General features: G+C 50.7%; 1 protein-coding gene across 2 annotated transcripts in view; it reads right to left on the reverse strand.

The window, feature by feature from the left end:
* The window catches only part of SCARA5 (scavenger receptor class A member 5), a 127,854-nt gene that overhangs the window by 99,055 nt on the left and 1,750 nt on the right, over nucleotides 1-27,049 (reverse strand). Inside the window, exon 2 of one of the 2 annotated variants that reach the window (XM_038396279.2) lies at nucleotides 24,923-25,044. In XM_038396279.2, coding sequence (XP_038252207.1) covers nucleotides 24,923-25,034 — 112 coding nt within the window. In that variant the 5' untranslated portion in view covers nucleotides 25,035-25,044. The remainder of the gene's footprint in view (nucleotides 1-24,922; nucleotides 25,045-27,049) is intronic. The other variant, XM_038396280.2, reaches the window with a different exon arrangement.

A 27,049-nucleotide genomic window follows, 5' to 3' on the forward strand; every position in this document is an offset into this window, starting at 1 on the left:
CAGAGCGGGGGCAGCTCTGCGGCTGGGATTTTGGAAGGAAACAATCCCAGGGTCGTCCCCGACGACGGGTTAGGGAGGGAGCCGGGCGGTCGCTCCAGGGGCACCTCAGCACATTGCAAGGTAGGAGCAGAAGAGCCAATTCGGCCCTCTTCCCCTCCCCCGCCACACCCCTCCCATCTCTGTAAAAACCTTTGAACAAAGGTTAGCGGGGGCCACCTCCTAGCAACGCTTGGGAAATGCCGAACACTGTGAAAACCAGCCAGTGGGGAGGCCCTGCAACACCCCGGGGTGTGAACCCCACTGGGCAGATGAGCAAACTCTGGCCCCGGGGCCTCTGCAGCCCCGGGGTGGAGGAAGGGACAGCATCTCTTGTGCTCAGCGGGGCAGAGGGAGGAGCTAGGCCTATATATGAAGCACACTGGGGTGGGGGCAGTGAACTGGCCAGGACATTTACAGCCACTCCCCTCCTGTTGACATCTGGAGCCTGGGCAGGTTTGGGGGGTATGGCCACTGTTCCTGCCTTGCTCAGACATCCCCCGTCTGGGCTGGCAGGACTGAGTCAGCCGGCCCCCCCCCTTCAAATTGCAGCTGCCTCCTGTGTGGACATAGAGCGGAGAAGGATCTCAGTCCACACAGGGCCAGCCGTGACTCGGTCCAAGCCAAAGCACGTCAGCATCGGCACTTGCATGGCCATAGAGCTGGTCACAGCGCCTAGCCCAACGCTAGCTCCCAGAGTGGGGGGCGGGAGGGGGGGGGACTGCTCAGCAGTGCATCTCACACCGTGCGCATCTCACACCACAACAGTTTTCAAGCCCCGGACCTGCCAGACCGGCTCTGCCAGGAGACCACCAGCCATGCCCCCGGGGCCAGGCACAGCACAAGCCTCTGCCTTTGGGAGGGAGGAGGGAACAAAAGCACCAGGCCTTGAGACATGAGGCAGGGATGCAGCAAGTTCCCGGCAACAAATACAACGCATGCCTTCGAGAGGGCGAAAATAACATGGGACCGGCCGGAGCGCAGATAAAACAGACGAGAGAGAGAAACTGACTAAGACCTGTGCTCGGGAAATCTTGACAAAAAGCCCTTTGTTTACTGCTGTCCGGAGATGCAGAATGTCCTTCTGCAGGTATTGCAAATCGTTATTTCTTTGTGTTACCATAGTGCCTAGGAGCACCAGTCATGGACCAAGAGCCTGTTGCGCTCGGCACTGTACAAACACCGGACAAAAAGAGAGGCCCTGCCCCCAGGACCTTACACTCCACATATCTGACAAGAGACCATGAGTGGATACCACAAACAGACTGGGGAGCCCCTCTCGTTACATCACACCTTTCCTCCTTAAATGTATTAGAGGCTGGGTCTATCCAAGTGTCTCTAATGCACCATGAGTGCAGTCATACCCAGCTCTTATATGGCGCTTGCATCAGTAGATCTCAAAGCTCTGTACAAAGGAGGTCACTAGCATGACCCCATTGTACAGATGGGGAAACTGAGGCACGGGAAGGTGCAGTGACTTGCCCAAAGTCACCCAGCAGGCTAGTGATACAGCTGGGATTGAAACCCAGGTCTCCAAATCCCAATCCAGGAGCCCACTAGGTCACACTGTCTCCCCCGAGCTCCAGTACTTAGTCATTTGCTAGCTTTTTGCAAATACTAAGCACAGCCTCACGACAGGGACTGCAGAGATTGTGCTGCATTATCAACACCATTTTTACGCAAGGGAAAATGGGTCCAGGGATTAAGTCTCCAAGTCTCCAGGGGGAATCAGTGGCCAGACAGATACATGAGCTCAAAAACTCCTGGCTCCTAGCCCCTGTGCTCATTCCACTAGTCCATGGCACCACTCGCCCAGGGCTGGGAGACCCCCTTGAGGTTGCCAAAATTAGTGCCAACAAGGAAGTGATCAAAGACTTGCTAAAACCTAGGGATGCTACTGCAACTTTACCTTGTCGAGTGGGATTTAGTTGGAATGAGACTGGACACATCTCAGGGCAGGGGTCGTGTCTACCCAAGTGTCTGTCCAGCACCAAGCACAATGGGACCCTGATCCCAACAGGGGCCCATTACTTAGGACAATTCTATCTATTGCTAGCCCCCTACCCCCATCGGGCTGCACCTGGATTCTGCAAACATACCAGGAGCAAGTCGATCAGGCAATAGATGACAAGTTTCTCTATCCCACCAGCTGTTGCAGGTCTTGTACCTATCGAGGAGGTCTGATGGCTGGCTGCTCTTGAGCCATCTCTACCCAGGGTGGCCAGGTGCCTAGTTTTCGACTGGAAAGTCGATTCAAAAAGGGGACCTGACGGCGTCCGGTCAGCTCTACTGACCGAACACCCAAAGTCCAGTTACTGTGGGTGGGGGAGGCGGAGGCACTGGGTCATCACCCGTGCCAGACCCGACTCAGCTGGGGCCGCCTCCTACCTGCATCAGGCGGCTGCACCTCCCAGCTGCTTTGCTGTCCCTCCTGTGAGGGATGGGGAGCAAGAGGAGAAGATGGGGTGGAGCCTCGGGGGGAAGAGGCGGGGCAGGGCCTCAGGGGGAAGAAGCAGGGCCGGGGAGGTTCCGGCACTTCTGCTGGGTTGTCTAGTTTTTAAATATTACCAAGTTGGCAACTCTACCTCTACCGGGGAAGGCGCACATTACAAGGTGGTGCTCCACAGCCAGTCCAGCTTCCTAGTGCTCTGCGGTAGCGTTTGCATATGGGCAAAACCTGGCCACAGCCGCTCTGCTAGTGACGCTGTGGTGAGAATCACCAGCTCTGCGGATCAGAAAAGCTCTCCTGGAGTGTCATGTAAAGAGATAGGTGGGGTTACCCTGATGCAGGCCTGTGGGTTCAGAGCTGTGCCCAGTGATCAGCTCCGAGACAGTCAGCTTGTCTCGTCCAGCCTTCAGTCTGAGCTTCTGCAGCACTCATAGACTTTAAGGCCAGAAGGGACCATCGTGATCATCTGGTGTGACCTCCTGCACATCGCAGGCTACAAAACCATACCCACCCACTCCTGTACTGGACCCCTAACCTCTGGGAAGAAGGGAAGAGGGTTTGGGTGCACGGAAGTGAGGGCTCCAGCTGGGGGTGGGGGCTCTGGGGTGAGGTGTTGCCTCCAGCTGCAGTGTAGGAGTTGGTCTCTCCCACCCTCCCACCTGGAAGCACATTGCTTTCCCCAGCTGCAGAAGAATCAAGGAGACTCTCCCATTCTCTCAGCAGTTCCTGAGACCTTACCCTTTCCCTTGGGGGTCCCAGCATAAAACTCCCTCCTGCTGCAGGCAAATACTTTAACCTGAGCTACACGGAAAAAATCATTACCAAGGAGCAGGTCAACTAGGAGGTGGTCCATTACTCCACAGTCAAAATACTTTCCAAACTTTCCCACACCACATGGATTTTAGCTAGTGGTATGAGGAATCTGCTTTCGCCCACCCCCACAATCTCTGCCATTTGGCCAGGCAACATACTGGCCTTTGGGACCATACTCTAACCAGAGAGATCTGGGCCACTGTATTCCTCTGCCCCAAGTATTCCCTGCCATGAATTTGTACAGCCTTAACATGCTCCATATCTGGTTCTGCAGAGGCTAACCTCACGAAACCAATATGATAGGGGTGTGGGGGGTGTTCTGTATTGAGGACAGCAGAACTAACATGAGCTATTTGTTGCCTGCTTCCTCCTAGCCCAGGGCTATTCTTCAGGGGATGGGTGGAATTACACCGATAGCACCTTTGGGGCTCTTCTACTTTTACAGGAGATTTGGGATGAGGGTTAGAGGAATGTTTTTTGGGTAAGAGAATGTTTAGGCTCCCAGCTCCCTTCTCTCTTCCCAGGGGCAAAATGGGATCCTCCCTCCCCACCAGCTTTAAACCCTTTTTCTGGGGCCTGCCCTCAACAGACACCTGCTTCTGTTTAAAGGCATCAGCTAAAAAAAAAAATCTCATCTGCAGACTTTACATCTTTGTCCCACAAATGCTGCTTCACATCAGCCTGACACATGCCTAGGAAACGCTCTTGAGCAACAAGATCCACCATTCCCTCAAAACACCACCTTTTTACCCCTCACCCATTTTCCCAACAAATGTTTCATACTCCCCATTACTCATCCCAATATCCCTCTTAAGATTCCTAAATGTAACTCTATATATATTTCAGGGGTAATCTGAAAACTTCGCAAAACAGTATCTTTAAATTTACAATAGTCTAAAGCATCTTCAATGGGCATTCCATTGAATACATTTCGAGCTTTACCAGTTCATTTCACAGTCAGGGTAGGAACTCTCTTACCAGCAGGGATTTCATGTATCACACGTGGCCTGTCAAAGGCAGTTGGATATTCAGCAATATCCTCCTCCTCACTGTATGGAGGACATAAGTGTTCCCATTTGTGGATTTTTGGAGTGATGGGAGTCATTGGGGTCGGGGGCCTCTGGTTCTGCTTCTCTAGCAGGTCCAGTTGGTGTTTTTGCTCTCTTTCTTCCCTCTCTTTCTCTTTTTCTTCCATGGCCCTTCAGTGTGAAGCTTCCTCCCTGGCTGCCTCTTTCTCTTTTTCTTTTATCTCCAGTTCTTTCAGTTGTAGTAATCTCTGCTGCTCCCCCTTCATTTCTGCAGACTGAAGCCTAAAAAGCTTCAACTTCACAACTGCTTCACTGTTTTCACTCATTTTCCTGTTTTTCTGTTCTTACTTCCCCTTCCCAAAATAAGCAAACAGAAAATAACAAAATTGTGACCTCCTCCTGACTATTCTTAGCTACTGCACTTAAGACTCACTTAAAATCACAAATATCAGTGCTTAAAGTGTGAACTTCACTTGGAGTAACAAGTCGCACATACACCCTGCTCGCTGCCCCACTGTGACATTCCCCTCTGGTGTTATCCAGACTGGTGATCTGCTTGGCCTCTCCAATCCTTGACTCTGGGAGCCAGCCTTGCCCTGTTCTGCAGTGAGAACCCCCACTCCTGGGCCGTTCACGCACAGCCTCTGGCATGTCAACTGTTCCCAGCTACTTGCACGCGAATGACACTAGCCAATATCTCCGGTCCCAGACACAACCCTAGGAACCTCCATCTTGCAGGGTCCAGTTATGCCAGCTGGATGCTGCAAGCTTATATAAATTTGACAATTTAACAAAGAAATTGATATGTACTAGGCGTGTTATCCCAAGGGGAGTCTCTGACACACTGCAAACCAAATGCACTACTTCAAGTAGAATGAACAAACAGATTTATTAACTATAAAAGGTAGATTTAAGTGATTATAAGTCAAAGCGTAACAAGTCAGATTTGGTCAAATGAAATAAAAGCAAAACACATTCTAAGCTGATCTAACACTGTCAATGTCCTTACAAACTCAGATGCTCTCACCACAGGCTGGCTGCTCTTTGGCCAGACTCTCCCCTTTGATCAGCTCTTCAGTCATTTGGTGGTGGTAGTGGTGTCTGCAGATGTTGGTGGAAGAGAGAGAGCATGGCAAAATGGCTCTCCCTTTTATCATGTCCTTTCTTTCCTCTTGGCTTTGCCCCCCCCCCCGCCCTTCAGGGTCAGGTGAGCATTACCTCATTGCAGTCCCAAACTGCCCAAAGGAAGGGAATGACTCCTTCGAGGGTCTAACAGATTCTTTTGTTGCTGCCTAAGCCAGTGTCCATTGTTCTTGGAGAGTTTTTGCCTGGGCTTGTTTTAAGCCATGAAGATACATTTTCAGCCTCATAACTATATACATGAAATTATAACCTATAACCTCACTATAACATGACTGTAACAATGACTATAACATCACTATAACAGCCATGCTCAGGGCATCATGAACCTTCTGAAGACACACAACATGACAAACTTTGCACTGGGTACCACACAATCATTTTATAAAGATGAACATGGGGGTATAGGGTGTTCCTCCAAGGTACAGAGCATCACACTGGGGATGAGAGGTTTGGGGTGTGAGAGGGGGCTCAGGGTTGGGACAGAGGGTTGGGATGCAGGGAGGGGGGTTGAGGGCTCCAGCTGGGGGTACAGGCTCTGGGGTGGAGCCAGGGATGAGGAGTTTGGGGTGCAGGCTGCCCCGGGCTGCAGCGGGGAGAGAGGACTCCCCCCAGCCCTCTCTTTCTGCAGCAACACCTGGGCTGAGGGAGAGTGTCTCTCTCCACCACACAGCTCTGGGGCTGGAGGTAGAGCCAAGGGAAGGCACCTCTCCCCACTGCAGCTCTGGGGCTGGGGGAGTTAGGTGTGTGGCCTTAGAGGGAACTTAGGAGGGGCGTCAGGTATAAGGCTTGTAGGATACATGCAGCCCAGCACAAGGGCTGATCACCTCAGGAGGCAGGTACTTCACAATCCAGATGCTGCCGGTGGCTGCTGTCTTTCAGAAATCACAGAAATGATACAAGGAGCTGGCTCTGAAGTGACCCCCGACTGGTTCCCACTGTGTCTGTTCCCATCCTAGTGCTGGCTGGGAGGTGATATTTTTGCTCCACATGTTTGGTGAAAATTATTTTGTCCGCCCCCCATTTCTGTTGAATTTTTGGGTTTTTTTTCATACATTCCAAGGGGACCCCTGAGATCAGCTAGTCTTACCTCCCGTGTAACAACAGGCCACAGGCTGTCCACAGAACAACTCCTATTTGAACTAGAGCGTCTCTTTTGAAAAAGGTTAAAACATCCCATCTTGACTTAAAAATTGCAGGGTTGGGGAATCCTTCAGGACCCTTGGGAACTGGTCCAATAGTTAATTACCCTCCCTGTTAAAAATGTATGTTTTATTCACAGTCTGAGCATGTCTGGCTTCAACATCCAGCCACTGGGTCTCATTAGCCCTTTGTTGGCTAGATTGAGGACCAAGTATTTGTTCCCCATGCATGTACTTCTGGACTATGATCAAATCACCCCTTCATCTTCCCTTTACTAAACTAAACAGACCAAGCTCCTTGAGTCTATCACCATAAGGCAGGTTTTCTAATCCTTTAATCCATTCTCATGGCTCTTCTCTGACTGTCTGACCTTATGTCTGCCAGCTAAACCCTGCAAGGGGTCACTCCTGATTTGCACAAGTGTTCAGTGCAGGAAGCACCAGGTTCCTAGGGCCTGGAAAAGGGACGACCCAGGGAGGACACGATGGCAGCAGTTTATTGAGCATCTCAGGAGACGATCAGACAAAGAGCAAGGTCTGGAAGTTCTGGGAAGGAGAGTTTAGGCCAGGCATTAGGGGAGTAGCCTTTAAGCACTAGCATGACAGCACAGAGGAACAGACTCTCAAGGGAGCTGATCCAATGGTTACTGTTGTGGCTATCTTGGAACACCTTGGGCACTGAGGATTCAGGAGCAAGCCCTGGTGCCAGTGTCCAGCTGGCTGCTGAAGGAGGGGGGAAACGGCCAGTGGATCTGCAAGATTGTAGCTGCCCCTCCTATCTATACCTCCGCTCAACCCTTCTCTTCCTTCAAACCCACTGTTACACTGGGAACCCAGCAGCACCAAGCTTCACACAGCATGGGGTGTGTCTATCTCTGCACATCCTTGCCTCTGCCCTGTGCACTGGACAAGCATGGGCACTGTTGTGTTTGTCACTGGGGGACAGGGTCAGGCGGTTACCCCTTAAGAAGTAAATTCTGTGGGCAAGGGGACGTAAGACGGGCTGAGCTGAGTGGCATTTTCTGGCCTTGTCTTGGAAACTATTAAACTCAGGTCTCCCCTCCATGCTGGTGGGAGTCCCAGGGGGCCCCTCTGAACAAGAAATCAGCCCCTCTGCCACATGCCAGACACACGCAGAGTAATTCCCCCCCAGATTACACCTACCAGCACATCTGGTTTTCTGGTCTCCCGGCAGCGGCCAGAGATTCTCCCCAAAGGCAAATTTTCACCTAATCTGGCAAGCCAAAGATTTAGGCTGTCCTCGCAGTGTAGTTACTACCCTCTGCTTGTGGAAACATCAGGCTGGCCTCCTGCTGTTCTGGGATGATCCTGGGTCGATCGGATCACAACCAGCACAGATTCCAGGGGAGGTGTCACACCTGGAGCAGAAAAATATCTCTACAGTGTAGATCCATGATTGATACCCACTGAGGATCCGGCACCATCATTTCAATAAATTCAGACAACTACAGTCCTGGTGGAACACCCTCGACTCCACAGCTGTGCCTACTTACACCAGGGTTGAATTTGGCCCAGTGGGTTTTTTTTTGGAGGGGTTCCCACAGCAGCAGAGCTGGGTAGAAAAATTAAGATTTGCAATGAAGCCTGTAAGCAGACAGGACTCATTTAGCTCCAGGCTCTGTCTGAATTTGAAACTCAAACTGAAATCTACAGGCATCTGGCCAGGTCTTGGGCTCAGATGGAAAACTCACTGGTGGCAAGCAAGGTGGGTTTACAGGTGAGTTCACTTTCAGAGCTACTATCTCTCTGATGTTTGAAACTAATAGTCCTGCTCCGAGCACCCCTCTGTATGTTGGGGTATGTGAAGTCCTAACCCACGTTTGCAGCTCAGGCCCCATCTGAACCAGAATCATCAAGAAAGCAATGGAGCAGCTCCCTGCAAGCCAGATTCATTGTGCCTCTAGCGGCCCGCTCTGTATAGACAGCGTGAGCACTCGGACTTCGATAACTGTGCAAAGCAGGTATAACTAGTGGCTGGGTGACCTCAGAGATGGCCAAGCAGCTGAAAGTTAGGGTGCTTCTCATCTGAAGCAGTTTTCTCTGGAAACAGAGCTGCAAATCTTACAAGATTTCCCAGCACTGCCTGGTTCCAGCCACGGCGAACGCACAGACACAACAGGGGTGGTTATGTTGCATTTCATGCTTGGGAAGTCACAGCCAGGTCTTCATGCATTGAAGGAATCAATTCTGAAGCACTTAGAGGAGAGGAAAGTGATCAGGAACAGCAGAATGGATTCACCAAGGGCAAGTCATGCCTGACTAATCTAATTGCCTTCTATGAAGAGATAACTGGCTCTGTGGATGAGGGGAAAGCAGTGGACGTGTTGTTCCTTGACTTTAGCAAAGCTTTAGACACGCTCTCCCATGCATCCGATGAAGTGAGCTGTAGCTCACGAAAGCTTATGCTCTAATAAATTTGTTAGTCTCTAAGGTGCCACGGGTACTCCTTTTCTTTTTCCGAATACAAGACTAACACGGCTGCTACTCTGAAAGCTCTCCCACAGTATTCTTGCCAGCAAGTTAAAGCAGTATGGGCTGGATGAATGGACTATAAGGTGGATAGAAAGTTGGCTAGATTGTCGGGCTCAATGGGTAGTGATCAATGGCTCCATATCTAGTTGGCAGCCGGTATCAAGTGGAGTACCCCAAGGGTCGGTCCTGGGGCCGGTTTTGTTCAATATCTTCATAAATGATCTGGAGGATGGTGTGGATTGCACCCTCAGCAAGTTTGCAGATGACACTAAACTGGGAGGAGAGGTAGATACGCTGGAGGGTAGGGACAGGATACAGAGGGACCTAGACAAATTAGAGGATTGGGCCAAAAAGAAATCTGATGAGGTTCAACAAGGACAAGTGCAGAGTCCTGCACTTAGGAGGGAAGAATCCCATGCACCACTACAGACTAGGGACCAAGTGGCTAGGCAGCAGTTCTGCAGAAAAGGACCTAGGGGTTACAGTGGACGAGAAGCTGGATATAAGTCAACTGTGTGCCCTTGTTGCCAAGAAGGCCAATGGCATTTTGGGATGTATAAGTAGGGGCATTGCCAGCAGATAGAGGGATATGATCATTCCCCCTATTTGACATTGGTGAGGCCTCGTCTGGAGTACTATGTCTAGTTTTGGGCCCCACACTACGAGAAGGATGTGGAAAAACTGGAAAGTGTCTAGTGGAGGGCAACAAAAATGATCAGGGGACTGGAACACATGACTTATGAGGAGAGGCTGAGGGAACTGGGATTGTTTAGTCTGTGGAAGAGAAGAATGAGGGGGGATTTGATAGCTGCTTTCAACTACCTGAAAGGGGGTTCCAAAGAGGATGGATCTAGACTGTTCTCAGTGGTAGCAGATGACAGAACGAGGAGTAATGGTCTCAAGTTGCAGTGGGGGAGGTTTAGATTGGATATTAGGAAAAACTTTTTCACTAGGAGGGTGGTGAAGCACTGGAATGGGTTACTAGGAGGTGGTGGAATCTCCTTCCTTAGAAGTTTTAAGGTTAGGCTTGACAAAGCCCAGGCTGGGATGATTTAGTTGGGGATTGGTCCTGCTTTGAGCAGGGGTTGGACTAGATACCTCCTGAGGTCCCTTCCAACCCTGATATTCTATGATTCTATGAACAGCCAGGCCCCTGCCAGCTGTGCAAACTGTGAGTCCCTGCATTCCCAAGCGATCGTGGTATTTCCTCTGTGAGTCCCTGCCAAATCCAGCCAGTACACAATGAAGACTATGAAAAGGCAACACCTGATAAGTCGTCAAACTTCAAAGAAGGGTTGGGTTATTACGAGCAGTACCTAGTAACTGCCCCCATGTTCAGGCCCATTGTGATGGGTGCTCCTAAGAGACAGTTCTGTCCTGAAGAGATTACATTATAAACAGGCAAGGCTGGCAGAGGATGGGAAGAAGGAAACAGGTGGAGAATGGAGGGAGAGAGAGAGATTAAATGTCTTCCCCAGCCAAGGAGTCAAGAATAGATCTCCTGGGTTCCAGTCCAGTGCATCATTCACTGCCCCATCCTGCCTCTGGCATTTGTTTTTTATATTAAATCTGAGTGCTTGTCGTCTGACCCTGACCAGCTGCAGCTAACAAGCTCCCACGGGCTTTAAACCTAAGGTCTTGGCCAAATTCCTGGCTGAATAATTGCCAGCTGCCTCTCTAATTTGCCTTGAGGTTTCACTGGGGTGTAGTCTCCCCAAGCCCATGTCAGAGCATTGCTGTTGACTTTAAGAGCTGACACCTTCCATGCCAGAGCTGATCAGATATATTGATATATTTTAGTCCTGCCTGAATGGAAATCACAGCACAACCCTAACTGTGGAGTCACTCCCGATGCCTCTACACTTATAGCTCCAATAATAGATTGTGTTTTATATAAGAATGGCCATACTGGGTCAGACCAAAGGTCCATCTAGCCCAGTATCTTGTCTTCTGATGGTGGCCAATGCCAGGTGCCCCCGAGAGAATGAACAGAACAGGGAATCCCCAAGTGATCCATCCCCCGTCACCCATTCCCAGCGTCTGGCAAACAGAGGCTGGGCTGCATAAAGTGCTCCATCCAGTTTTATATTATATCTTAGCCAGATGTAATCTCCTAAAATGAGATGGGAAGGAAGCAGGAGTCTGATTCCCGCAATGTGTACCAAGGGTGGAGATACAACCCTCTTATTCCCACCCCCGTGATTCATAGATTCCAAGCAAGAAGGTACTATCTAGTCTGACCTCCGGTATACACACATAATCATAGACTTTAAGGTCAGAAGGGACCATTATGATCATTCTAGTCTGACCTCCTGCACAACACAGGCCACAGAATCTCACCCACCCACTCCTGTAACAAACCTCTAACCCATGTCTGAGCTACTGAAGTCCTCAACTCGTGGATTTAAAGACTTCAAGGTGCAGAGATCCTCCAGCAAGTGACCCGTGCCCCATGCTACAGAGGAAGGTGAAAAACTCCCAGGGCCTCTTCAATCTGCCCTGGAGGTAAAATTCCTTCCCGACCCCAAATATGGTGATCAGCTAAACCCTGAGCATATGGGCAAGATCACCAGCCAGATACCCAGGAAAGAATTCTCTGTAATAACTCAGATCCCACCCCATCTAACATCCCATCACAAGCTATATCTACTGCTAATAGTCAAAGTTCAATTAATTACCAAAATTAGGCTATCCCATCATATCATCCCCTCCATAAACTTATCAAGCTTAGTCTTGAAGCCAGATATGTCTTTTGGCCCCACTGCTCCCCTTGGAAGGCTATTCCAGAACTTCACTCCTCTGATGGTTAGAAACCTTCGTCTAATTTCAAGTCTAAACTTCCTGGTGGCCAGTTTATATCCATTTGTTCTTGTGTCCACATTGGCACTTAACTTAAATAACTCCTCTCCCTTCCTGGTATTTATCCCTCTGACATATTTATAGAGAGCAATCATATCTCCTTTCAGCCTTCTTTGGTTAGGCTAAACAAGCCAAGCTCTTTGAGTTTCCTTTCATAAAACAGGCCAGAGAACTTCCCTGAATTAATCCCTGTTTGAACTACAGAGGATCTTTTTGCAAAATATCCAGTCTTGATTTTAAAATTGCCAGCGATGGAGAATACACCATGATCCTTGGGAAATTGTTCCAGTGGGTATTACTCTATTAAAAATGGATCCCTTATTTCCAGTCTAATTCTTCTAGGCTTCAACTTCCTCCCCTTGGATCCCATTAGACTTTTCTCTGCTAGACTGAAGATCCCATTATTAATATTTATTCCCGTGTAGGTACTTACAGACTGTGATCGAATCACCCCTTAAACCGTCTCTCTGGTAACTAAACAGATTCATCTTGTTGAGTGTCTTACTTTAAGGCCTGTTTTCAAATCCTTTATTGTATTAATTGACAAATAATTTATGCTGGAATAAAACAGAACATATCCTAAAGCAGAATCACAAGGGGCAGAGTTAAGGTTAATTTTGTATTTCCCCATCTTTAACATTGCATTACTGTCAGTTTTGGCCCAACGTTGACCCTGTGCCTATCAGAAGACAGACCATGACTCCCTTCTAGCCCAATTCACAATGGATACCAAATCTAACATCAGATATTACTATTGCTGGTTGCTAGTGCCAACTTGGGGCCAGATTTGAACCGGAGACTGCTTACAGAGCCTATTCTCAATTGCTTGAGTCTCCTGTGTCTCTGTTTCCATTGGAATTTTGATGCGGCAGTCCCTCTTTTAAAACTAAATCTCCTTTCTAGCTTTGCCAGACTTCCAACTCTGGCTATATCTATACAGCAAAGAAAAACTTGCAGCTGGCCTGTGCGAGCTGAGTCAGGCTCCCAGGCCTCAGGCTGGCCAGCTGTTTCTCTGCAGTGTAGACTTAGCCCAAGCTCTGGAACTGTTCCACCTCACAGGGTCCCTAGAACCTGGGCTCCAGCCCAGCCCGAAGTCTACACTGCAATGAAACAGCAGGGCGAGCCTGAGTCAGCTGGCACGGGCCAGCTGCAGGGGTTGCATTGCTGGGTAGACAGGCCCTCTGTGACTGCCTAGGAGGCTATAACAACAATACAGTACTGAGCATTGCTGTGGAACAGCATTCGGCACGTCATCTGAAAATGCTTCCATGAAGGTACATCAAGTATGTTATTCCCATTGTACAGCTGGGAAACTGAGGTACAAGAGATCAAGGCTCCTGTTTTCCACTCCGGTTTTTGGGGCGTGGCCCCTTTCGAGACACTTCGGCCCCGCTTTTTAGAGCTGCTGAGTGGCCAGCATGTCCAGCAAGCAAGCCCAAGGCGTCTCTGGCGAGGGACCCAGCATTAGAGGCCACTTAGGGGAGCCTGGCCCATAATCTCCTGGAGCCTCTGTGTCCCCAGGTGTAAAATAATCCGAGTGCCCTGTGCAGGATCGTACAGCGAGGGATGGGAGAAGAACCCAGGCACCTGGTGCTGCTTCCGTCCAGCAGTGAGATTCTGATTTGCAGTGGCACTGAGCACACACAGCTCCCATTGACTTCGCAGGGAGCAGCAGGTGCTCAGCACCCACTGAAAACCAGGCTTGACGGAGAGTGTGGAGGAGGAACTGCTCGCGATACACCAGCCTCAACCCCCCAGAGCCTGCGTGCAGTTTGGATCCTGATGAAAACGACTGCAGCCTCCAAAGGGTTACGCTGGGTGTAGAGCTGCGAGGGGCTGCGGCCGGCATATGAAATGATAAATTGCTGAGGTCACTCCCTGACCGTGGGAGGGGGCCAGATCCTCGAGGAAACGTTGTTTTAAGAGGCGATTCTGAGCAGGGATTAAGCCGTGAAATGCAGCAGCCCCAGCTCTCCTGCGTAAATCAATCTGCAATTCATTAGAAGCATGCGGTTCCCATTTGCTGGCCCGGGCATTAAAGTCACTGGCCAAACAGATGGAGCTGGGGGGTTCATAACGAGGATAGCTGCGATATTTTTCTGACATTAACACTTAGATCAGGTCCTCAGAGGGCCCATGAGGAGCTGGCCTCAGCCCTCGAACCACCCACTCCCTTCTCGCTTGCTCGCGAAGTGGAGAAAGGATCGCAGCTGTCCAAGCAGGGCTTTCACAACCTCCGAAAGGGAGCCCAGGGCTTAGGGTTTGCTCTCATCAGTAACCAAGGGGAAAAGCAAATATTTTTCCCTCCTCTTCTTCCCCCAAAAGGATTTTGCAAGGCCAGGGGGCACCGGGATAAGTCAGTTCCTGCCCCCTCGCTGTGCCTTGCCCAGAGCTGCTGCTATCCCATTTCCAGTGTTCACTTCGTATCAAGCAGGTTTGGTGTGTAGGTCTTTGTGCCACCGCCCTCTGTGGGACGGCATCAGAATGGCTCAAGTGTGTCATAAGCCTTATACTGCAAACAACTAACAGAGATGTGCCATTAAGTCAAATGGCTCAGGCCTGCATTTTGGGAGCCAAATTCCATCCATATGAAGTTCTGAGCACCTAGTGACAGCTAGGATGGCGGACAGGGCCAAAATTTGTTACAGTATTTTAGTATTTTTGGACATTTCTATAGTTCAAACCATCAAGATGCTCATTATGGTACCATCTCATGGCCCAAGAGGGCTCCCAAAGGTTGAAAGAGGAAGCCCCCATGAATTAATTTGTTATAAATTACTCACATCTGAGAACAGGTGAAAAAGGAATATGCTGAAGTGGGGAGGGCTGGGTAGAATGGTCAGAGTAAGAGGCAGGCAGGCAGGACACTTTGGTCATATCCTCATCTGGGCCACCAACTGGCTACATGACCTCAGGCCAGTCACATACTCTCAGGGCGTGTCTGCACTGCAATTAGACACCCACGGCTGGCCCGTGCCAGCTGACTCATTCTCATGGGTCTCGGGCTAAGGGACTGTTGAACTTGCAGTGAAGATGTTCCGGCTACTGGAACCCTCCCACCTTCCAGGTCCTGGTCCTGGAGATCGGACTCCATCCTGAATGTCCACACTACAGTTAAACACCCTTTAGCCTGAGCTCCGTGAGCCCGAGTCAGCTGGCAAGGGCCAAGCATGGGCTTTTAATTGCAGTGTAGATGTACCCTTAGAGCTTCAACTTTAGCAATAAAACTGAAAATAAATATGTCAAAGGGTGTGTGTGTGTGTGTGTGTGTGTGTGTGTGTGCGCACACGCGCGTGTGCGTGTGTTTTAGTTTGTGTTTGTAAAGACCCCGGAGACTGTAAAGGTGTGCACGGTCCTGCACGCCCCCTGGTGTCCAGGTGTGGAACTGCAGGTGACCCCGACCCTTACTTTCACCCAGTTGGGGAGTCAAAATGTTCCCTATAAAGGATCTGGGCCAGGGGAAGCCGGAACAAATTAATCCAAAACAGTCTGTTGCCTGGAATCAGGTCTCAGGGAAGGAGAAATCACAACAGGCAGCCCATAAGGTCCTCGCCTCAGCATCCTCCCAAACTTAGAGTCCTCATGCAAAGTCTCTGGGTCTGGGCAGGCTAGAATCCAGGAGCCAGAGAGCGAGCGCCTCACCTCCGGTAGGGTAGGTGACTTCACAGCCCTTCCCTAGACCTCTCAGCCAGACCTGCTCCCACCTGAGCTCAGCACCCTCTTTCCAACAGCCCAGCCCAGGGCCTCCTGATTACACCCAGCCTGCCCCTTAAGGTGGTGGAACACTCCTTCACAGGGCCTTGGCATGTCCGGTGTGCAGCAGGGACTCAGATGTGTAGCCCATGGGGCTAGCCTGCTCGTTTGCTATATTCAGGTCACAGTACTCCGCTTCGACAGACACAACGCAACCTTCAACAAAACCCGGCAGACAGACTCGAGCTCCAAAGAGTATTAATGCCACAGCCCTGGTTGGCACCCAGCGGCTCCCCCAGCACGGTGTGACGTCTGTGCTTGCAGTCGCTGTGGGACAGGAATTTTGCCTTTGTGTCTGTGCAGTGCCCACGTAACATCCATCCTCATGCCGTCAAAGCAGCTCCCTAGGATTCGTGGCAGTAGGCTCACAACCCCACTCAGAGATAGAGAAGTATCCACCAGAAGTAATTTATAGAGAGAGACTGAGGGCTCAGTCCTACTCCTATGGCACAGTGATCTTACGCACAGTCTCACAAGGAGTCTGTGGCACAGCTAGGAATTCAGCTCAGAGCTTCTGAATGTCCTACCCGCTAGACCAGCCTTCCTCTCCAGCTACCCATCCTCCTGGGATCTGGGCTGAGCTGGGGGAGCACGGAGGAGCTATAGGACCCAAGCCACGAAGTCTATGGGAGCTTTGCTAGGCCCAGGAGTGCAAAATTTGGTCCATCTGCCTTTCTAGCTGCAGAAAGATTCAGCTGCAGGTGTATGTCTCCCAAACGGCTCAGCTTCACAAGCCGGACCACCTGGCGTGGTGGCAGCGCTTCCATTAGGAAATGACCTCAGGTGGACGGCAGGCATCCATCCCAAATCTCTCTGCCTCCTTTACTCGGTTTGCCTGCCAGCAGCCAAGACTAACTAAAACGGCTGAGATAGACGCCTACAGCCACCATGCCACCTCCGCAAAGGAGCCAGTCCCCTCTAGGAACCACACCGGTCTCAATTCCGCTTGAAATATGTTACAGAAGAAAGCAAAAGGTCTAAGGCAGCATGGTCTAAAGGACAGAGCACTGGACTGTGAGTCAGAGCACCTGGGTTCTGTTTACTGACCTGCTGAGTGTTTTGGGCAGGTCCTTCCCCTCTGTGCACCTTAATTTCCCCTGCGTGTGCCATGTGGGTAACAGCTACTGTTTTCCTTTGTAGAGAGCCTGGAAATCTATCAATGAAACGTGCTCTATAAGAGTTAATATTGGTATTATTCTGTCCTGTGTAGGTACTTGTCCCACACTCATCACCTTGGTATCTGAGTGTCTTCCAGTCCCACATTAACATCAGTGCTACAGGCCAATGGAAAGGAAGCCAGCACTCGCTGGCTCGAATTGGGGCCACTTGTCATGTCCCAAACCAGACTGAAGCTCCGCCAAAAGAAGCCCCAGGATTCTGCCTTGCCCATAGGCAGTGGACTGCACTCAACCACGGTCAGACAACCCATTGAAGGCGCGGATCTCTCCACCACAAATGGAAACTCATCGAATCACCCCATTGGGACTGTGGCGAGAAGCAAACCACATGACACATCACAGGCAAATTGCCCCTTCCAGGATCACAGTGGTGGCCCAATGGGGGGTCTTTGGAATCGCAAGATTCAATTATATTCCCATCTTGCTGCTTTTCTAAGGCCGCCCGACCGAAAGAAGAAGATGACGAACATCTGGCCGGTGTTTGTTCTCCCCTCCTCTCCCCCAAGGGGAGAAGCGCGTGCAGGAGAGAAAAGAAGGACTTGTGGCACCTTAGAGACTAACAAATTTATTTGAGCATAAGCTTTCATGAGCTACAGCTCACAGGAGAGAGTCTTACTTTGGATTTTACTCCCAGACGGACAGATACATGTTGCTCTAGGTTTATGTTAGAGAAGGCAGGTCAAAGGAATGTGGGAAGATCTGAGAGTTTGGGTCAAATTTTTGCATGTCAATGAGGAAGGGGGAAGAAAGAAAGGGAAATTCCAGGAATCAAACCAGAAATAATGATTGTTTTTTGGTGTTTCGAACAGAGAGGGGTCGGGGAAGATCACATTGCCATCAGATCTCCTGTTGCAACAGCCAGAAAAAAATTAATCCATCGGCTCAGTGCAAACATTCCAACAAACCCTCTCAGGCAGATTGGAGTTCTCTGTCCGTTCGAGGTCACCCCAAAGCCTTATGTTCCAATGCAATGTAGCACAACCAACGGGACTCTCGGAGCACTGGAAATGATGTACCACTGCAATCAGTAACGAGCAGGACCTTCCAATCCTGCCCCCTGCAACAACAGCCCACACGTTAGCCAGGCAGCGTCTGCTGGATGTTGCCTTCTCAAGGTAGCTACAACTGTTCCGTGCAAGCCTGTGGTAATATCTCTGCCTCCCAGATCTGTACTCGCACCCCAGTCCACACAGGCCTCGCGAGAGGTTGATAAAGTGCCAGGGGCAGTTTATAAGATCACCATCCCAGCCACCTTGCCTGTGGAATGCAGACCTCTTGGCAATCAATGTGCAACCCAACTCCATGCACCTGGGGCTAACAGGGGAGACATGAATGGCTGGCCACAATAACTCCCCGGGGAGCCCCTGGGAGAACAGCATTTGCGGGGGCAGAGCAGCGTGTGGTGCCAAGGCTGGCAGAGGTGCAATTATCATAGCAATGCCAGAAAAAACATTCTCCAGAATGCTGATCGGGTTTACTGGGACCTGGGGGGATTGCTCTGGGTATGCTGGGGCAGATACTGGAGTATGTGTTGCTGGCAGGCAGGGCTACTAGGCCCGCTCGCGACGCAGTGAATTCTATACTCTGCAGAGCAGTTTGCTGTGTTACGTCTGCACCACTCTTGTGAGTGTGTGCATGAGTGAGGGTGCCCTCTGGTGGCTGAGCCCAACCCAGGATACAAGACCTACTATTGCCAAAGGCCTGAGTGCCCCTCGCAGAAGGATCAGGACTGTAGTCCCAGCTCCCTTTGTGTGAGGAAAATATCATGATGATGGTGCCTATTGTCTGGAGACAACAGATTCATGATAAGCTCCGGGAGCAATGCACAGCCTAATGGTTAGAGCCTGGCATAGGGAGCTGCGTGATTGGGCTCAGATCTGCCACTAACATGCAACGTGACCTTGGACAAGTGGTGCTGACTTTTCAAAAGGAGCCTCTGCTTCGGGATGCCCAACGCCTAAGGTGTCCCTGGTAGAGAGGTGGATACACATGGCTGAGCAGCTCTGTTTCCACTCAGCACACTCTCTCGCTGTCTCACACCCACCCACACACAAACACACCAGTGCTCTGGGCAACCACAAACAACACCCCAATGCAAAAGGGGACCTTTCAGAAATCCTTTGACGGGGTCCCTCACCAAAGGCCCATAAGCAAAGTAAGCTGTCATGGGATAAGAGGGAAGGTAGCTCTCATGGATTGGTAACTGGTTAAAAGATAGGAAACAAAGGGTAGGAATAAATGTTCAGTTTTCAGAATGTAGAGAGGTAAATAGTGGTGTCTGCCAGGGATCTGTACTGGGACCAGTCTTATTCAACATAATCATAAATGTTCTGGGAAAAGGGGTAAACAGTGAGGTGGCAAAATTTGCAGATGATACAAAAGTACTCAAGGTAGTTCAATCCAAAGCAGATTGTGAAGAGTTATGAAGGGATCTCACTAAACTGTGCAACAGGGCAACAAAATGGCAGATGAAATTCAAGGTTGATAAATGCAAAGGAATGCACATTGGAAAGCATAATCCCAATTCTACAGCTAAAATGCTGGAGTCTAAATTAGCTCAAGAAAGAAATCTTGGAGTCATTGTGGGCAGTTCTCTGAAAACATCCACTCAATGTGCAGCAGCAATCAAAAAATCGAACAGAAAGTTGGGAATCATTAGGAAAGGGATAGATTAAAAGACAGAAAATATCATATTGCCTCTCTATAAATCCATGTTACGCCCATATCTTGAATACTGCATGCAGACATGGTCTCCCCATCTCAAAAAAGATATATAGGAATTGGAAAAAGGTTCAGAGAAGGGAAACTAAAATAATTAGGGGTACGGAACAGCTTCTGTATGAGGAGAGGTTAAAAAAACTGAAAATTTTCAGCTTGTAAAAGAGACGACTAAGAGGGATATGACAGAGGTCTCCAAAATCACAACTGGTGTGGAGAGAGTGAATAAGGAAATGTTAGTTACTTGTTCACAGAACACAAGAACGAGGGGTCATTCAATGAAATTAATAGGCAGCAGGTTTAAAACAAACAAAAGGAAGTATTTCTTCACACAGCAAACAGTCGACCTGCAGAACTCCTTGCCAGAGGATTTTGTGAAGGCCAAAACTAGAACAGGGTTCAAAAAAGAACTAGATAAGTTCATGAAAGATAGGTTCATCAATGGCTATTAGCCAGGACAGAGATGCAACCCCATGCAACTCCTAGCCTCCGATTGCCAGAAGCTAGGAGTGTATGACTGGGATCAATGGATGATGACCTGTTCTGTTCATTCCCTCTGATGCACCTGGCACCAGCTGCTGTCGGAAGACCGGATCCTGGGCTAGATGGACCCTTGGTCTGACCCAGTGTGGCCATTCTTATGTTCTTATGAATCATGCACTGGCACAGACCAGGGGTCTCTCTAAACCCACACCCAGCTTGCCTAGTCTAGAGCTGTGAAAGCTTCAGAGCAGCCCCCTGCAACAAACATAATCTTAACGTGCTTCCATGGCAGCCACCACTCAAGGAGGCTTTTATAAACTCTCCCTAGATGGAGGTGGATCTTGGGAGAGCTAAGAGGCGGAGCCAGTCCTATAACTCCACCCCCTTAGGAAGGCTTAAAAATGGAGCCCCTTGCAGCAACACCGCCAGTCCTGCCCTGTCCTGCACCAAGACAGCCTGTCACGCCAACCAACTTTTCCTCAGCTACCAAGGCAATCAGAGGCTGATCTATCAGCCCCCAGCCCATCCATCAGTATCCAATCAGAGTTAACTAGAATCTCTGCTTTACCACACACCAGTGGTGGTGGTGGGCGGGGGGGTTGGTGGTTTAAGTGGCTAAGTGACGATGTTGACTCTCTATTCCTCATTCAGCTCTTGGCATCTCCATTGAGACTGCCACCAAGGGGCCAATTCATGCCAGTCACAGATGTGGGGTTTTCCCTCCAGATGGATGCTTGTGCACTGAGATATGGATGGAACCACCCCCCCAACTCATGTCACAAAGGCCCATCATTCAAGGCTGAAAGTAGCTGTCCCATTATAAGCTGGGTTTCCCGTCTCCCTTCCCGAGTTCAGGCTAGGTGGGCTGGGAAGACTGGGTGGGGTGGGAGTCAGTAATGGCGAATTATATGGCAGTGGGGAACTAGCTGAATCATTTCACTGGCCATTTCCAGACTTGCTAAGGTTGGGTTGTGAAAATTTTGTTTCAAACAATGCAATATTGTTTTGGGCCGTTAGCTGATCTCCATGGAAACACACACTCAGCTGTAACTCTTTCCTGACTGAGTCCAGTTTGTTGTGAATAACAGCTTTGGGTCACGTCTCACCTGGGCTGGATTTGTCAGGGTGAAAGTCCCCATGGGCCAGTAACATGCCTCCTCCACCAACTAGCATTTAAAATCTCTCTCCAATGTGTGCTCATTTTCTCTCATTGACTCCAAATCAGATCAGCATGCCAGTTAAAATAATAATACCTAGCTCTTATATGTGATGTTTTCCAGCTCTGAAGATTCACCTGGAATCTGAGAGTCAAGCTGGGTTCTTCCCTTCCCATACATCATCCCCAGTAATAAACATTTTGCAGGGCCAAGATGTCGTCGGTTGCACCTGAGCAACCTGCTCTGCTGTCCATGGATTGCACAGGTGTTCTGGGTTGTAATTAGGAGGCAATTGATGCCAAGAAGGGACAGACTCCAGTTCACTGGCGGTGTGGTATGATGGCTCTCAGGGGAAAAGAGATCTGCTGGTTAAGCAGCTGCCATTTTGAACACATTATTATTAATAATCACCTACAAAAACCTACATTCAAGAATGCTCCTTAGGCTGTAAAGTCAAGCACTCGGAAGTTAGGAAATGCCAGATAGGACAGTTGCACATGCAACCCACTCTCTGGCCCGTGTGTGTCCCACGTGTGCACTGACACAGTCAGTGACTAACTCATCACGCAGCAGCAGGCAACAGCCGTGCGCTCGAGCAAGGTCTGGGCCAAAGGGCCGACGCCACAGCCAGGCCTGGCCGTGAGCACAAAGCCCCAAGCTCTGCAGCTGAAGGGCTGGCCTGGAGTTCCCCTTCCAGCAGTGGGACTCTCCACGCCCATTTGGCAACTCTACCGGATGGAGAGGCAAGTCCTAGCCCCACACCCCTTCTGCCCCACCCTCTCTTGGCAGCCACATCCGTGCTCCAGCTGGCCTTGCTCTAACAGGGCATGCTAGAAGATCCAAAGCTGAACCCAAAGCCCAAGTGCATCCCCACACCCCAAGCCCCAAGACATGGTCCCTGAGGCTGGCCCACAGGGAGCCCACGCCATGGAGAGGTTAATCAATGCAGCCTGTTCCCGAGAGAGAGAGCAGCAGCTAGCCGGAGTGGAGCATGGAACCAGGCTTCACATCTCTGGCCAACGCACCACTTGGGCTGCAGGACGTCCGGATGCTGCCCAGCCTGACGCTGGGTGTTCAGGAGGGACCTGTCAGCCCCTCGGGGAGGATTCTTCCATAGTTATGTATTCTCTGGGTCCGGTGCTATTCAGTATTTTCATTATTGATGTGGATGATGAAGTGGAGAGTACGCTTATCAAATCTGTGGATGACTGACTGAGGAGGAGTTGCAAGTGGGGAGGGGTTACAAGCACTTTGGAGGACAGGGTTAGACTTCAAAACAACCTTGAGAAATCGGAAAATGGGTCTGAAATCAACAAGAGGAAAGTCAACAAGGACAAGTGCAAAATATGTCACTTCAGAAGGAAAAATCAAATGTATCACTACAGACTGGGGAATAACCGGCTAGGGGATTGGACTGCTGCAAAGGGCCTGGGGGTCACAGTGAATCACAATTTGAACATGAGGCAGCATTGGGATGTGGTTGCGAAAAAGGATAATCTCCTTTTGGGGTGTATTGCAGGAGTGTCATATGGAAGATAGGGAAGTAATCATCCCACTCTTCTTGCACTGGGGAGGCCTCAGCTGCAGCACTGTGTCCAGCTCTGGACACCGCACTTCAAGGAAGAAGTGTACAAATTGGGGAGAGTCCAGAGAAGAGCAACTAAAAGGATAAAGATTTAGAAAATCTGACCTGTGAGGAGAAGTTAAAACCACTGGGCATGTGCAGTCTTGAGAAAAGAAGACTTTGGGGGGGGACCTGACAACTGTCCTCACGTATGTTCTGGGCCGTTACAGAGAGGATGGGATCATTGTTCTCCTTGGCCACTGAAGGGAGGACAAGCAAGAATGGGCTTTATCTACAGCAAGGGAGAGTTCGATGCTAGAAACACTTGCTAACTCTCTGTGGAGTTCAGCTCTGGACCAGGCTTCCAAGGGAGGCTGTGGAATCCCCGTCATGGAGGTTTTTAAGAGCGGGTTGGGCAAACCCCTGTCAGGGCTGGTCTGGGTTAATTTGGCCCTGCCATAGCACAGGGGCCGGGACTTGATGACTTCTCGAGGTGCCTTTCAGCCCGTCATTTCTATGGTTCTACAATTCTCTATCATCATCTGGTTTGAACAGGTCCCTACAAACCTCTGCTCTTTGGACCCAGTGGAAGACACCTCATGAGGGCAGGGGACCCGAAAGCCTCTTAGGGCACATGCTAGGAGCTTTGTCTTGTCTGGGATTTTTACGATTTGATCCAACCAGAAATATCTCAGAGGCAATGGATATATGGACTCTGGGACTTCTGACATCCAGCCAACATCTGTGCTTCATTTGGCCTGGGGTTCACGTTCTCAGCAGCACCCTCACCCGCTTGCACCCCTAAATGCGATCCCTAAACTTAATATAGTGATGCTCGCCTCGGAAACTGTTGCATCATTTGTGTTGGTGGGTTTCGGTGTGAAGTGCTGGCCTGACAGCCCTAGGGACTGAAATCCCCAGCTCAGGTACAACACAGTAACAGTGCGAGCATCCCCCGAGCTGCCCTGCCCAGGTGCTTCATCTCTCTAGTAGGGTGAGGGCAAGTTCAGTGCCCAGGGGCCCATCCAGGCTGTCGGGGTTCCCCACGCCCACTCTGAACTCTGGGGTACAGATGTGGGGACCCGCATGAAAGTCTCCCTAAGCTTATATTCTACCAGCTTAGGTTAAAAACTTCCCCAAGGCACAAATTCCTTTTCTTGTCCTTGGATGGTATTGCTGCCACCACCAAGTGACTTACACAAAAATTCAGGGAAGGGGCACTTGGAATCCCTATCCCCCCAAAATATTCTCCCAAGCCTCTTGACCCCCTTTCCTGGGGAGGCTTGAGAATAATATACCAACTAATTGCTTAGCAATGTGAGTAAAGACCAGACCCTTTATCTTAAGGACACTAAAATCAATCAGGTTCTTAAAAGAAGACTTTATTATAAAGAAAAAAGTAAAAGAATCACACCTGTAAAATCAGGATGGAAGGTAACTTTACAGGGTAATAAGATTTAAAACACAGAGGACTCCCCTCTGGACTCAGCTTCACAGTTACAAATCAGGAATAAAACTAGCATAGGAAAATTCACAAGTTAAAACAAAGGATAATCTAATGCATTTCCTTGCCTACTTACAATTTCTGTAATTTTTGATGGATCAGTCCAGGTATGTTTTCAGGAGATGTTGTACTGGCTTAGTCTCTTTCTCCATCCGGAGAGGGAACAAACAAAGAGAGCCACAAACAAATCCTCCCCCGCCCCCCAGTTTGAAAGTGTCTTCTTTCCTCATTGGTCCTTCTGGTCAGGTGCCAACTAGGATATTGGAGCTTCTTAACCCCTTCCAGGTAAGCGATTTAGTACAGCTGTCAAGAGGGATTTTATGCTATCCCTCTCTCTATATTTATGACACAGGCCTTGGTCCATCTGCTTATAAATTTGAGATGCAGGGAACAGCTTTCATGGTGAGTTCTCTGCTACCTTTCAGTGCACATGGCTGCTGAGCAGAAGGACCAAGCGGTTCCATAGCATCTGGAGCTTCCCCCTGTGAGGTTTAACACCAACTCTTGTGGGGGCTCAGGCCCTCAGGGTGTGGGAATGGTGCCCATTTTTCCACAGGCAGAGATTCCTGGAGAGCCTTGCTCAGGGAAGCTTCCCCTACACTTACCATCCTCGCAGAGGTTCAGTTTGGACAGGTTCCTTCCATCAAATGACTCCTCGAAGATGGAGCTGTTCTCCCGCTCGCTGAAGGTGTGCAGGTACATGGCCTTGTTCTCCATGCTCTCGCTGCTAGGGAAACAGAACGGCCAGGTGAGAGACTGCATGGCGGGAGGGGACAAAGACACCACAGGGGCAGAAACTCCCTGTCACCCCCATCTCTGCCCTGTAACTGTAGCCACTGGAGTAACCCTATGTAACCCTGACCCACCCCTGGGGTTAGCCTCCACTAGCTCCTGCTTCAGTACCCAGCACGCACTTGGACGTGTGTGTCTATCCATATGTGATGGTGCCCTCTAGTGGCCGGTCCACAGAGAGGATAAAGCACTTACTACTGCTGCCAACAGACCAAGCTCTCCGCTAGCTCATGCGGTAGATGCCTGCGGGTTTGGAGCAGGGTTTTCGCCCTCGGGGGGAATATGTGGGTCATCTCAGTGCATATATTCTTCACACACTGACAGCTCAGCCAGGGACTGGAAATGCCGCGAGCCTTCACATCTCCCTGAGCCAGCTGCACAGTGCTCGGAGAGGCCAGATGTGCTGAAGCCGAAAGGCCTCGTGCTGCCAAGCGGGGGCTGAACTAAGGTCTCCAGAATCACTCAAGCATGGCTCTGGCCCAAGCCTGTCACAGCCCATGTTCGTCTCGGGGAACAGCCATGTTAGAACCACGTCAAGCCGCCTCACGGTGCAGGCCGCTGGGATGGAGCCCATGGCCCAGACCCTCCACGAGGGGAGGTGGGTGCAGCTGGAGCACCCAAGGATCCTTCTTGCCCATGGACTAAAACACAAGGCGTCCGTACCACGCCGGGGATTTCAGACATGGCTGCCAGCATGTGTTAACTCCCCTGCGATCAGGGCCTAGAGAGACCCTTGGTGGTTACTGTGGGTGCGTGGGCTGGAGAGGTGGAACCGGGTCATTAGGCAACCCAACACAGGGCCCCCTCATCCCTCAGGCCCTGCCTTTCGCCTGCCCCATGTGGGAGGCCAGGCACCCTAGAGAGACTAGCCTGGGTCCATCCAAAAACTCTCTTAGAGGACGTCCTGGCCCTGTGTCATCGCGGCTAATGCCGAGCCAGCCGGCCCCTCTTGGCCCCAGTGGGGCTGATCCCACAGTCCCTCCCGTGGTGGGAGTCGGGCCGGCTCCACGGAGAGATTTATCAGGGTCAGCGTGGTGCCAGGGAAAGGGAATCAGGCCTGATGGCCCCTCCCCCCCCCCGTTGGCCGTTTCCTTTGTGTTGCTGGCCTGCACCATGGGGGTAAAGCAGTGCTGGGGGCCAACAGGGGGGTACTACACTAGCCTGGCACTGGGGGCAGTGACGCAGCTGGCCAAGGAGAGCCAGGCCAGGTCCCACACCCTCTCCACAAGGGCTGTGGTGTGGAGGGGGTTAATATGGGGCTGCTTCCGTCTGAACAGAGCCTGCCAGGTGGAATGTGCTGAGCATCCCCAAACTCATCTCACGTGTGCCCCTCAGGCGCTGGCTGCGGTGGAGAAGGGCCTGCTCCCTCCGCTAAGCCCCCTCTGGGCCCCTTCTGGCTCCAACCACCATCAGCTGCCACCTGCTAACGCTGCTGGGTTTATTTACCGAGACCCCCGGGATAAACGGCTCCATCTCCATCTGCTATGGGACCCCCAGGGCTCCCCTGGTCAGCGAGTCCCCCCTGGTTGGAAACGGCTCCGCTCAGCTCTCACACATACCCAGCCCTGCACCAAACGCTCGCAGAGCATTCACACCCCAGCGCGGATTCACACCGAGCGAGAGGCGGGTTCTTTAGTCTCTTTAATAGAGATCCAGCTGGGCCGTCCGGCCAAAACCAACCATGCCTGGCACATGGCACAGAAACCCTGGGCATTTCCATCGGGCACCCCTGCTCCAGGTGGGCGGACGGGGGAACCCTCCTGAACATACACAGCACTCGAAGGAAGCCCTCCAAACCCAGCCTGAGCTCACTGGTGATCCCACCTGTGCTCTCCCTAAGGGGGGGCAGGGCTCTCCCGGCCCCATGGGCCCCCGGCGCAGGGCTGGGGCTGAGGCTGGCAGCTAGTGACTTAGTGCATCACACGCTGTATGTGGGCAGC

This window comes from Dermochelys coriacea, chromosome 3 (assembly GCF_009764565.3).
Source record: "Dermochelys coriacea isolate rDerCor1 chromosome 3, rDerCor1.pri.v4, whole genome shotgun sequence".
NCBI classification, from domain to species: domain Eukaryota; kingdom Metazoa; phylum Chordata; order Testudines; family Dermochelyidae; genus Dermochelys; species Dermochelys coriacea.